Below are 14,182 nucleotides of genomic sequence, written 5' to 3'. Positions count from 1 at the left end.
ATACAAAACTGCTGCATCATGCCAGAGCTGCTGTCCAACTGTGTATCTGTTAGAGGCTTTTTTCAAACTACACCATTTTAACAGGCTATAATCTATGTGCTGCAGCCTGCAGCTCAGCCATAGCTGCTCCTGCCACAGAAGGCAGCTGCAGAGTCTAAACACATCAGCTGAAGGGTCTGCAAGTTAAGTGCAAGTTATTCTTTCTGTGGGTGTCGCTGCCGGCATTCCTGGCATTTTGAGGAACTGGAAGAAGTCTTGTCACAAATACAAACCAGAACAACCTTTTTTGTAGTTTCCTCGAACCTTTCTGGCTGTTTCTTTTTCCTTTGCCTCAGGTAAGATAAGGACATATAATAGAGATGTATCTACCACTACTTCTATCTGATTCTTCTCTCACACAAAACATAGACATTTTCCTATTTCTATTGACAGGAGTAATTGGATTTTTCTCCTTTTCTCTGGTTCCAGACCTGATACCTAACAGTCTCTTGTTAATTTCCTTAAATAAAAAAATATTTTGCTGTGCTTTCTTTCTTCCTTTTTTTTTGAGATATCTCTGCTCTCAAGATCCTATTTGAAAGACTGAATTATGGAGCAGGATAGCAGGCGTTATGTGCTATGGATCACCGTGAGGGGAAAATTCCCTTTAACTTAATTCACACCATCAAATAAAAAACACTGAATACTAGTACTAGTAGTTAGCCTTTAAAGTAGGCTAAAAAGGCATTTGCTAAAAAGAGAGCAAACTGGTTCACTCATAGCTATATTCGATACGGTGGTGCAATATAAGTCCTTCCTCACAAAGTTCTTAAAACATGAATTGCCTAGAATTTGGGAAAGAAAGGCTGGAAAAAGATGGATCTTTCCCTAAATATCTCCAGTTGCCTCTGTAAAACACACATCCTGGACTAAATAGATCTTTGTTTTTTGACTAGTTTGGGAGTTCTGATGAAAGGCAACATAACATGAACATAAAAAATTAATCTTTTTAGCTGCACAGATTTCAAAAACACTTTTCAAACGAAGTACTGAGGTACTTGCTAGCCAAAACTCTAGTTTTCATAAAATCTTCAAGAACTCTGAGAACCAAAGGAAATAAATGTTTAGTTTTGAAAGGAATGATAGCTCATTAACAGCAGAGATGAAAGGTGGTTCTTCCCCCTCTCATCACCCTTCCCTCATATGCTTCTATCGCCCACCTTGTGCTGATTTATCTGATGATACGTTGATTAAATTCTCTCCATCTGATAGCATTTTCCTTGTTTAATTGAGTTAATTAAAGTCATGAGAGAGCCCAGGGAATGCACAGATCAAGAAGGAGCCACACAGCTGTAGGCAGGACCTATTTTGGTGGCAGTTTTGTTTGGCCAGTTCTGCTGCTGGAAGTGCAGCTTCATAGCCCATAGAGTCCTCTCTCATGGAAAAACACTCTTCACTACTCCCTGCCTGCCCCATGGAAAACTCAAATTAAATTCAATTAGTAGAAAATGTTGAGCTACAAATGAAGAGTGAGGGGTAAGATGAGAAGTAAAAATAGACTGGAAAACTCTTCTGGAAAGCCAAGGAAAACTAGCAATACAATAGGAGAAAAAAAACCCAACTTGACAAAATTTTACATTAGTATTTATAACATACCTGTCACCTGTTTCTTCAACTTTTCAATTTCTTCTTTCAAACTTTTAATTTCTAAATCTTTGCTTGCTGTTATTGGGCCATCCACTGTTGAATACTGCAGAGCCTGGACTGTCTGGGTGGACTCTAGAAAAAGACGGAAGAGTGAGGGACAAATTACTTCTGACATCTGAGCGGATCAAAGAGATACTATGGATAAATTAAGACATGTCAAAGATCCTGCACTGAGGATTCTACAAATTGTAATTTTCAACTATTAAGTGCCAATTTTTCAGTAACTGTCAGCTGGGAGAACTAAGTTTTCTTAGAAGTTTTAAGAATGAAATGTTTATGCCATAGTGACCAAGGTGTAGTGAGAACAAAGTTAGCATGTTATAAGAAGTTGCATACATGGTGTTTTTCAGGCCTAAAGAGTAACAGAAATTTAACTTGTCACTAAAAATAATGAAGAGAATTCTTTGCTGCTAGAAAGCATTCCAGGAGATGTATTTACATTTTTTTTCCACAGGATAAACAGTGCCTTACAAAGCTGCAAGCTAATCTAAGTAAAAAAAATGATGGAATTATTTTTTTTAATGACTATACCTTGCAGTTTTCTACTAAGTTCAAGCTTTTCCTGTTCTAGACGTCTTATTCTCCTCTCATAAGCTTCTGTTGCTAAACTATCCTCCAAAGTTCTTTGAATGCTGGCATCAAGATCCATGGAGGGTGGTCCAGCTGTCAGTCTTAGACAGCTGCGGTCCGAAAGCACACTGGAGAAAAAAATAAATAGTATTGGACTTTACAACAGGCTGGTTTAAAACAGTGCTATAAAAACATCAACCAATAAACAGTTTGTTTAAATTGTTCATTACTATGCCATTTACTATAACATCAAAGAATACCTTGCTCATACGTGCTCCCTGAAAATTGAACTCATTTTTCCCTAGCATGCCTGATCTCCTTACTGCATTTTTTGTTACCCAGAAGTGGATGAACTCCTGATTAAGAATCATTATGGACAGTCTGTGTTAGCCAGATAGCAAAAATCAGCCTAGACAGTACAATTACAGTAATAGTTCATTTGAAAATAGTTAATCAAATATCACAAATGCTTTAAAGACAACAATCACAACAAATGGTGTGAAATTATCCCATAACAAGTAGAGCATGGACGTCACAAATGCTGTGGCTACTCATGTGCACATGCTACTACTTATGCAAATGATTCTTTTGAAGTCTAGGACATTCTAGGACATAGTCACATTCCCAGCAGAAACACAGGCCTGGTTTTTCAATGGTTGTAAACATTCTTTCTTTATTGTTTTCCATAAACAAGAAGGAGCATACAGGGACTTCCTTGTTACTGTTTAATTTAGCAATAGAAATGAATAATAAATACTACATTAATAACAGTTATCATTAAAAGTATTTTTTACAAAATTTCTATTCAGACTTATAGAAGTGTCAAGGGGCCAGAAATAAAACTGGGTTTAATGTCTAATAAACTAAGTCCACACATCTAGTCTTAACTTTGTCCTGTGCAGTTAATTTTATACATTGTCTAATAACTACCTTTCTCAACAAAACTCTCCTGAGCACAGGTGCTGACCTTTACATGCATGTAAATTTTACCTGCAGAGAGCTCATTGTTTTGGATAGACAGTATTTTAGATTATGGCCTAGTAATTTCCTCAATAACCCACATCCTTTGATACCTGTTCAATAGTTTCAAAGACAGAAAGTTAAAATGCTGTGTAACCAGCCCACAAACAATTTTGGAACTCTTAACTTACCAGCTACTTGTATATGTGAAACCCACAAATGGTAAATGATGGCCAGAAAATGCAGTGTGGGATGGTGGAGGCATTGTTTCCTAGAAAAATAATAGGACAGTTGAGTAAGCAGTATCCTACTGGACTTAAAAGAAACAGCTTTTCCAGTTTAACCATATGAGAAGTGTTAGTATCATATTAACTATATTCACTGCCATCCTTATCTACAGCTCAAATATGAAACAGGATCAACTAAATCTATTTATAATAGCATCTAACGTACAAAAACAGAACACACTGACATAACACTTTTCTAATTAAATAGGCTATTGTTGGAGGAAAGCAGAGTATTACATATACTAGATGCCAATTTATTCCTTCTTTTTTCCAAGAAGCTCTTAGTACAAAGAGCAACACCTTTTATTCCCTGCTATACTCCTCTCTGCTATTCAGCCACCAGTGTTTCCCGCTTGTAGAATTCCCAGCCCACATCTGAGTGGGCCATCTCTATTTGGAGAGAACAATCAGCAGGCATTTACTACAAAGGAGTAATACAACAGAGTGCTCTAATCCCATTAATGCTTTGACCATTTCTTCATTCCTTGCTCCTCTTTCTTGCCAGACAAAGAACTACAAACCAGGACAAATCTTTGAGTTTCTCCTCAGGCTGAAGTAACCCTGTTGATATATTTCACTTGAACCATTATGAGTTCTGACATTCTTAAATGTTCTCTTAAAAGCTTCCTGTTTAACCCCAAGATGCAAGGTTTATGTTGCTCTGCTAGAAGTGGCCATAACAGTCACCAAAAGAAGAGAATTATTGCACAGAAAGTTATAAAATATTCTAAATTGTCACAAAAGATATTGCTATATTGTGCAAGTACATTCAGCTGGGCATTTTGCAAACGAAGGACAAGACCAAATTACAAAGCCTTAACTTTCCACTAAATCATAATAAAAATATCAATTATTACAGATTACTATGGTTAAAAAAAGTAAAATTTTACTTCTCCACTACATTTTGTTTTCAGCTTTCATAGATTCGAGTTTCAAAACTGTCTTTACAGATAACTTTAAAAATATCAAATGCATAATTCCATTATTTTAACAGCCCACGTGACAATTTTCAGTTACCACACAGGTAACTGTTCTAAAATACCATCTGTATTTAAAATAATGTAAGATTCTGTAAAAGAATTTAGCTTTTTTTGCAGAGATCAAGATATGTATTTCCTGCTGCTTGTGTGAATTTAAGTGTACAACCATGCTGAGAAAATTATAACTGAATCTAAGTCTATCATGCCCCTCAATAAGGCTACTAAACCAAACAGTTAAAAGCTAAACCCCAGCACTACTCAGGCTGCCTGAATAGCACAATTTTGCCCTTTGGGCTTGTGTGTATGCTCAACATACTTTTTAAATTTCATTATTACATATATAATTTTTCCATGCGACTACAGTCTCATTCAAAGTTCAGGAAGAATAACAGTCATGGCTTTTCAACACTGTCTTTTATCTTCAGCATTAGGTTTTCCTCATTTGCTCTATGCAATTCAAATCTTGCCAAGAATTTAAAAAAATAAAAAAAAAAGTCTCATGGGCTTATCTGTGGTGCTGACTTCTATAATAGCAGTGCAAGTATGTGGAACTTCCTCAAAAGATATGTATGAAATATGGAGGAGAAAATACCTCCAAGTTATATATAAGGAATTTGAGGCAAAGCAATATAAAATACAATGTCCACCAGTCAAAGCAAAAATGTAAAATATTCTCAGTCATGCAATGCCTTAGGCTAGGTTTTTTCAGCGGGTCTGAGATACTAGGTGTGAAAAGAAGAGGCAAGAAAATAACATTCTTATATTAAAACAGAACAAAACCTTCAGATGTTTTAAATTAGGAAACTGAAAAAGAAGCTCTAGAAACTAGCATTCATCTCTAACAGTTATGGGGTGTTGCTTTTCACCCCCAAAAGTCTAAAGCAAATTAAGAATTGCATTCAGTTTTCTCAGTCAGAGGCCAGTAACTCATCAGAGGCACGTTTTTTCTTCACCTGCAGCTCCTTGTTTCTTCACAATGGTAAAGCATTCACACTGCACAGGCACAGTTTGAGAGCCTCAGTTGGGAGACTGGGCTCTAAAAAGGAGGAGTGGTGGAATGGACAACATTAAATTGTGGGAACAACCTCTGAAAGGTATTTCAGCTCCACAAACAAAGACATGCTATATCCAGCATCCACTCCAGCCACTTGATCCTCAAAACTACCGCTGGACAAAATAATATGCAAACAGGAATCTGAAGACTGTATAAGAGAGTTTTAAGATAAAAACACTTCCATTGTGAAGGGAGATAGAAATATCAGATGCAAGTAAGGAAAAAAAAATGAAAAAAATGCAAGTCATCCCATGCAGCTACACCGATTTGCTTAACTTGCCTATAAGGAAAGGTGTCTGAACTTTTATCAAAGATCACAGAATCATTTAGACTGGAAAGGACCTTCAAGATCATTGAGTCTAGCCATTAACTCAGCACTGCCAGGTCCATCACTAAACCACTTTCCTAAGTACCACATCTGCATGTCTTTTAAATACCTCCAGGGACAGTTGATTCCACCACTTCCCTGAGTAACCCTTTTGGTGAAAATATTTTTCCCAATATCCAAACTAAACCTCCCCTGGCTCAACCTGAGGCCGTTTCCTCTTGTCCTGTGGCTTGTTACTTTGGAGAAGAGACTGACACCTACAAGGTGTTTTCCATGTGGAAAACACAAAGTGTTTTCCATGTTTTAATGTGTAATTGGAGGAAAGGGAATGCAAATAATCATCATCTGTCTATATTAATTCATGTTGCCTATCTCTGACCTGTAAGCCCAGAAAAATTAGTGAAACTGAGATGCACACGCAGTTCTGAAAACAAAAGCAAAAATGGTGAAAATGCTTTACCCCACATGTAAACAGCAGGTTTCTGCATCTTTCAACAGACACACGTACAAACACACACAAAGATATTTTTAAGGAGAGAACACAAGGCATCCCTCCAATGCTAAGACATCTATCATGTGTCAAAGCTCATTTTCAAAAGCATAGAAAGAGAAAGTCTGGTAAAATCAATATTTAAGCAAAGGTAAAAATACTTTCTTGTTCCTTAAAAATGGCTGTAACCTTTCTCCTACATTTCCCAAAACTCAAGTCAAGTCAGAAAAAAAGCTGGAAAAAGTTTAGTGGAAATGAACTGAATGGAATCCAACGGCAATATGAGCAACTAGAGTAGAGCAATAAAATGCAATAAAATACAATAAAACACATTAGGCAAACTTAGTATGAGTCTCAACAATGCCCTGCTAGAAATACAATCTTGCAGACTATCTGTATGTAGATGTATTATTCTTTTTAAGACATGAACAGTAAATTTGTTACTGCAACAAATGTACACTAGCTAAAGACATGTAAAGCTACAATGCATTCACAAAAGTTATCATTACATGAGGATGTTCGGAGGACCAGCCTTCAAACTATAAACTTATTACCCTCACAGTTCTCCAAAGCTGCACCTAATTGTTGTTTATGCAGAGCACAGTGAAAGAAACTGCCTTTTACATACATTTTGTTACAAAGTACACTACACAGGCTGGTTCATCAAAATGTCAATTGTCTACTTACAGAGTTTTTTAAGCAATCATCGTCCACATCAAAGTTTGAAGTATCAGTAGGGCTGCTGACTTCTGGGATGTAAGGTGCCTCACAGTTCCTAATGTTGTCCCAGTCAATCCCAGCAAAAAATGGATGGTTCTTAAAGTCTTCTATTCCATTTTGTCCAAGGCGATGCTCTCTGCTACAAATGAGCCTTCGGATGAGGTCCTTTGCACTTTCAGAGACATCTGTCACTTGAGCAGGGAACTGAAACCTCTCCTTAAAGATTAAAATAAGAGGAAATAGTTTATTACCAAGAAAAAGTTGGGAAAATTACCCATCTTAGTGAAAATCATTACGTAGAAAAAGAAATGTGCAAATACTTCAGCTCTGAAATACATGCAGTAAGGTTTCAAGGAAAGGACTTTTGCTAAGGATAGAAACTATTAATATTTTTGTCTCCTATTTTTTTCTTTTTTATTTAAATTTCTCTAACACTATTGATTATACAGCCATCTCCACGTGGAAGAACATTTTAGAATCTTCTGCATAAGCCAACGAATGGATTCAGCAGAGGAAAGAAACACAAGATTGAGGCAATGTAGCCAAGACTGACTCCATGGAGTGAATTAACATCCATATTTCCAAACCCAGATTTTAAATTTTAGCTCTATCCCAAAGCAAAGCCATCTGAAATCCATAACCATAAACTTACTACATGGAAACATATTTTTTGCTCTACATTTATGAACATTAACATAATTAGTACATAAAAACTTATTTTTAAATACGTCTTCAAGTTACCCCATTATTAAAAATTAGCTTAGAGACAGAGAGAAAGTGCACTAACTTTGTGGTTCATTATTTTCCCATAGGTCTCCACCAAGGACTCAGCATAAAAGGGCGTTTCTCCATAAAGCATTTCATACATGCAAACGCCCAGGGACCACCAGTCACACTCGGGCCCATACTTCCCTTTTCCATCTTCCATGGCCTGCAAGATTTCTGGAGAGATGTAGTCTGGTGTTCCAACTGCCACTGAAGATTGGACCTGGAGAAGATACATTTTCAGGATTAAAGTCAATTTCCATCATTACAGACACTGTGGTACTGTAAATATCTATATAAATTTAGTCCAGTGTTCTCATCAGAACAAAAACAACTAAACACTAACAAAAGCTTCTAAATTTATAAGAAATACTTAAGCACCCAAGGCACTACATTAATAGGCACTGCAATAATATACTTTTGCTAAACTATTACCAATATTTAAAAACAAAGAAAGAATAAAACTGTCAATTGTTATACTTAGAGCCAGTATAGATTAGGTAATCACATATATTAAGTCAAATACTTTGTAACCCTCTGGGACATGATTAGGATATTAGAATTACATTCTAGTCACACTCACTATATACTGTGCAAATTTAAATGTACTAGTTGAGTATCATCATATTTCAGTATCTTATCCTGCTCATACTTAAAGCTTACATTTTCAATAAAGATTAGAGCTCAAAGCTTAAAACCGATTCATAGTTCATAAACACCTACTTGGCACTGACAGCACAGTTTCTCTTTATTTATTCATGAGTTGACTGTGTGCATCCAGAAAGTTTTTAATTTACTGCAAATCTAAGCAGGGTGCTGTCATATTTTCAAGGAAGTTAGTTATATACCAACACCATTAACAGTTCCATTTCATTTGACATAAAGCATATTTTCCCTTTATTAGCACACATTTTAATGGCTGTTAAAGGACTGAAGTAAAGGTATGTAGTAATGCATCATTCTTTCTAATTTACCGTTCCATCTTCCATCAGTTTCAGGCAAGAACCAAAATCTGCTAATCGAATATGTCCATTCATATCCATCAAGATGTTGTCTGGTTTTATATCCCTGCAATCAAACAAATTTCAGAATTACTAAAAAAAATTTATTACATAAGACGTATTCCAAGCCTTAACTCTGCAACAATCTTTTCATTCAAAACCAGCAATCCATCAGTACACAGAACACATGATATGGTGAAATTTGCACTAGGGACATTTCATGACAGGGGCTGTAGATCAATCAAATCATACAATGCCTCTTAATTTTAGTAAGAATTGTGTAGTTAAATTCCTCTCATGTCTCATGGGTAGACAGGAGAATCTTACTTGCTCTGAGCTTTTGTATATAAAACTTTTAAATCATCTGAAGAATTTTAGTGGAGTGCTCTCAAGTGGAAGATGTACATTTACACTGGAGCTAGAAAACAACCTTTAGATTTTACAGCAGAACAAAGGCCAATGAAATCCTGAAACAGTTAACACATTTTTAAATTTGCTGTCTTTCATCAGCATTCTTCTCTCACATACATCGCAGTTCACTATGTACATCTGTCATACTTCTGCTGAAATTACTATTGTACACAGTACTGCAGCTCTGCTTAGCCAAACTCTGGCTGCCACATTTAGGTCATGATGCAGATGGAAACATCCTTCTAAGCAGGCAATATATTAAATACTTCTTATATTGTAAATTTGACTTGTTTTTGTCCCAGGTTTTTCCTAAGTATGCTGAAATACAGGTGGAGTGTACCTCACTGTCTGGCTGAGTAGGAGGAAAGCATCTATGCTCTCTCAGTAACCAGAGGGACATTTATTGTTCAACTCGGGAACTAGGTTCAAATGTTGAAATTTCTCTTCAGTTAAATATAGGTATTAGAAATACACATCAAACTACATTCTAAAAATATATAGCATTAGTAGATTCTTATGCTATCCTTATCTATTATATTCAAAACATAAGTTATGACTGTATGAATAAAGGTCTATGAATATTTTCTCAGTGAACGCTTTTAAGATGTAAGAACAAATCCCCTAAAATAAACAAAAAATGTGTGAAGTCCTTACTTTGCTTCATTCCTCAAACAACTTATAAAATGAATGTCACTGATTGCTTGGCAGGCAAATCTCAAAATATTCACATGCTAAAATGTTCACATTGCACATGAAAGCAAATTTTGTTGTTTGGGTTTTCCCCCCAAGTAGAAATTGAGCTAAAAATAATGCTTACTGATTATTTATAATTAAAAAAATTTAAAACCACACCTTGAACAACATTATAGAAGCTATGGCATAAAGGTGTGCCCGTGTCACACAGACAGCAGCCCATGCTGAAAACAAACTTTAGGCACCTTCCAAATACACAGAAATATTTACAAAGCAGAATGCAAACACTGCAGCAAATCATATTTTCACAACTTGCGACTGAGGATAAAGACAATTCTTTACAAAGTAGATCAGAAAAAACAGCCAAGACCATTCTCTCAAGACCACTCGATTTTTGCTGACACCAAATACGCCAAAGAATTGCAGCCTCCAGATTGAGATAGTTTTGTTTGTTTTGCATTCACCTACCAAAAACATTCCTTAAACACACTTCTAAATAAAAACAAACACATGCCATTGAGACTGCTGGAATTAGAACCTCAGTTTAAAACACTTTGCAAAAACATGCACCTAAAATCCAGTTCCTCCTAGAAGCTGGACCTAGTTCAAGCTAAACAAAAACATGAGTCACCCTTGAGGCTCCATTTATCCATGTTCTATCTTTTAATATATTCCCAAGAGAAATAATAATAACATTAATAATCATCATCATCATCCCAACCTCTCCCATTCAATCTCACAAAACAGCAGAAAACATGAAAAATCTCACTGTGTTGTCAACATTGTGCAAAACCAAACCTGCAAACAACACTGAATGCACTTGGAGGACCAAGGATTTCTTGCAAAGTGGCATTTGTAATGCTCAGTAAGAACTTCATAAGAACAATTTTTACAGTTAAGGAAAAAAAGAAAAGACCAACTTAATACATACAAATTCTTTTCAGCTCTTGTAACAGAAGCTATGGGTTATGAACAACTGTTCTGAATTGTGAACTACACATTAATAAAAGACAGTTTGAAAGACAAGAATTGCTGGCACCTGCAGAGCAGAGCAGGCTATAAGCAAAGGGAAAGAAAATTATGAGCCCCAGAGGGGAACAAGGAACGCGAGTAATTATTGCCAGTGTAACTGAAGAGTGTGAAGGTGGTGATTATGGGGAAAAATAATGTCTTAAACCCTGCAACTCTACTGAGCCTGCCTTTGTTAGATTGCATTTGAATTATGAGTTTTGTTCCAGGTTTTATTCTGAACGTCATTTGTTTACTCTTTAGTGATCAGAACCGATCTGTCTCCTGTTCTAAAGGGAATATGGTATTGTCTCTTCACATTCACTCCACCTTCCTCAGCTTATCCCAGTTTCTTCACTATAGCACTGGTTCCTTCTACTTCCATCTCAGTTGCATTTTTATTTTTACCTCTCCTAGACCCACCTCAAAACCTGAGATGTCCAATCTGCCACAGCCTGTCAACCTTAGATTTCCTCCCTTTCTATTTCCTTCTTTCTCTCTCAGCTTCTTCTCTCCCAAGTCCTCATCTCCTTGCCTGTTCAAATTTATAACCTGAAAATATCTAGGTACTAGGCAGAAGAATGAAAGTATATCCATGACTCAAGGAGGATTCTCTCCTGATTTTCAACAGTGTCTCCATATCCCAGAGCAGAAGACTTTGTGACTGGCTTTATACGAACCACTTTATTAATTAAAAAAATCTATATAGGAAATACAACCTGTGTTTCTTGATCTTATTTCTGGAAAGAGGAACACTTACTGCTTCAGGCAAACACCAAGGAAGGAACATTCCAGACCAAGTAGCTAAAATCTGGCAAAAGTAATGAGCAAATAATGGGAAGTTATATGGCTTAGTGAATAGACCACTGGGCTGAATCTCTGTAGGTAAGAGTTACTAGGTGATTGCAGGCAGACAATTTAAACATCACTCAACAAGAACCATGGTGCTCAGTCAAGCAACTAATATCATCGGGCTAGAAGGCTGTGGAGCCCAAATACCCCACTAAATCTGTAATTAGTTCACTGCAATAAAAGAAATAGGTCTGCTCACTTGAAATATGAAACACTAATTCACTTTCAAGAAGTACAAGCATTTCAAAGGTATTTTATGAGCCAGCTTTATAGTGGGAACAAGTATTGAGTTGGGGCAATAGCTCTGACACCTCTGTGCCCTCTGGAGACGCTGAGTTTGACCAAGTCCCAGACAGTTCAGCCCTGCTCTGACAGCAGCTTCTGTGGCAAGCTCCATGTGCAAGGGGTGAAGGTTGCCAGAGCTGGGCCTGGCACAAGCCAAGCTCACACAAATGCTTCAAATACGCTCCACACTGAATTAAGGGAACACAGGTACTCGGCATACCCAAAGAAACAACTCTTTTTTTTTTTTTTTCCAGTGAGTGATTTAACAGAAACCTGGATCAAATAAACTTCTCTAGAAACACATATGTCCATTTAAACTTTGACAGAGTGTCCAGGGGCAACTGCTACTTTTCTGAGCTTTGTTGGCCTTGACTGTAGGAGAAAATCAGCACTGCACAGCAGCTTTGCTGCTGTTTTCTGGAGAATGCAATAGAAATAAACAGTGTGTAATACCAAATACTTCACTTGCACAGAAAATGAGTGTGAAGGCTCATGAAAAAAAAGAAAAAATCTTTGATGAATCCTTCCCCATAATGCTTCTTGGTTTAATTTGGGGAGCTGTTCTTCAGATTGGCATGTTTACCCAGATGACTTCACTCACCTCTCTTTAAAACCGTTTACTTTCTTAAGCTGTAATTAAAACCCAAACATTTTACATACTAACTGTGTTAATATAAACAACATTCTGAAATAGGACTACAGCAGATACCTGGATTATTGCCATTTATTTTGATTTCTCTGTTAATGAGCCAGAGTAGAATTTCATTTGTTCAGTAAGACTCAAGAAAAAGTATTCCCTCTGAGACATGCTAAATCCACAGTACATTCCAGCTGTAAAATAAACTAAAAAAGAATTTTTAATACATGTGAATGTATTTTTTTTCTGGATTCATTTCTTATACAAAAGAAAACTTAAGGAATTGTGAGGTCTTGCATATTAAAATTTGGACTAGAAAACTCCCTTAATTTCCTTACAACTTGAATTATCTGATCATCTTATGGTCTCAAAGCATATAGGTTCCTGAAGTTCATCTATGTCATTCTTTGAATCACAGAATCAATGTTATTCTGTTATTTGTAAGACCACATGAAGTTCCTCAGGTCTACAGAACAGGAAGCAGCAGATTTCAGAACCTTAAATTTGTTTCAAGGGCAGCTTCATGGAGCAGGGGATCAGACAAACAGAGTGGAAGATGCAAAGATAGAGGGACAATTATTTCAAGAACTGTATCAGAATGATTGAGCAGCAGCTGTGTCAAACACTACCAAAGACTGTGCCAATGGGTCAACCCACAGGTTTATACCTTTAAAGTTTCTGTGATAAAATCCCTAGTGGCATTAAAGATTTGGAGACCAGAAGGGATCCCTCTTCTTGGTAACTATACTGTTATGATGCAGCATTTACTTGTTTTAGTTATTCACCTGTATGATTATTTTTTCTTTCAAAACACAAATGATCAGACAGAAATGGAGGAAAAAGTGAGTCCTTCTCAGCAAGATCAACAGAAGTGGCCAGAAGGAGCCTCTCAATATGTGCAACATGTCCTCCTTGGAACAAACATTTCAGATGCTGATGGACGGTCCTTGCGTGCACAGCTGAGCTCTTTAAAAAACAGTAGAACTGAAATGACAATAAAGGGATTCACACTATTCTAAATTCAACAACCACAACATGAGATGAGCCTGAATAAAGAAATGGACCTGTCTGGAATCAAAGGAGCAATTTGATAGCTGAGCTACCAGTTTATTTGAACCTAGTAGATAAGAAAGAGATAATGTGAAGAACAGATTTTTATTTCTAATGCTAACATTAGAAAAGCATGGAAATAAATTAATTTTCTTGAACAGGTCACATGCCCCAAGACATGCTATTCTTGAATGGCAAGGAACAAAGTGAATAGCTTACATTAAATTATTTTTCTGTGAAAACTTCACAGGAACAGCATTTTTTAATGCTACCAATGCAAATTAGAACACCAGCATTTGAAAAAGAAGTAAATTAGTTTCAGGTGTAACTGCTGGCACAGAGAAACTGATCCAGAAAGCTTATTACCAATTAAAGTTTCCATAACACATTATTTTCTCATTGTAC

At 36.4% G+C, this 14,182-nt stretch overlaps 1 protein-coding gene across 12 annotated transcripts in view; it reads right to left on the bottom strand.

Moving 5' to 3' along the window:
- Nucleotides 1-14,182, bottom strand: part of CDC42BPA (CDC42 binding protein kinase alpha) — a 181,586-nt gene that overhangs the window by 69,754 nt on the left and 97,650 nt on the right. For all 12 annotated transcript variants that reach the window (XM_085054659.1, XM_085054648.1, XM_085054653.1 and 9 more), the window contains 6 exons: nucleotides 8,815-8,908; nucleotides 7,863-8,063; nucleotides 7,043-7,291; nucleotides 3,408-3,487; nucleotides 2,218-2,384; nucleotides 1,636-1,758 (listed from right to left, as the gene is read on the bottom strand). In XM_085054659.1, coding sequence (XP_084910785.1) covers nucleotides 1,636-1,758; nucleotides 2,218-2,384; nucleotides 3,408-3,487; nucleotides 7,043-7,291; nucleotides 7,863-8,063; nucleotides 8,815-8,908 — 914 coding nt within the window. The remainder of the gene's footprint in view (nucleotides 1-1,635; nucleotides 1,759-2,217; nucleotides 2,385-3,407; nucleotides 3,488-7,042; nucleotides 7,292-7,862; nucleotides 8,064-8,814; nucleotides 8,909-14,182) is intronic.

This window comes from Lichenostomus cassidix, chromosome 3 (assembly GCF_008360975.1).
Source record: "Lichenostomus cassidix isolate B80296 chromosome 3, HeHo_3.0, whole genome shotgun sequence".
In the NCBI taxonomy this organism is placed as follows: domain Eukaryota; kingdom Metazoa; phylum Chordata; class Aves; order Passeriformes; family Meliphagidae; genus Lichenostomus; species Lichenostomus cassidix.
This window is presented reverse-complemented; position numbering and strand designations above follow the sequence as displayed.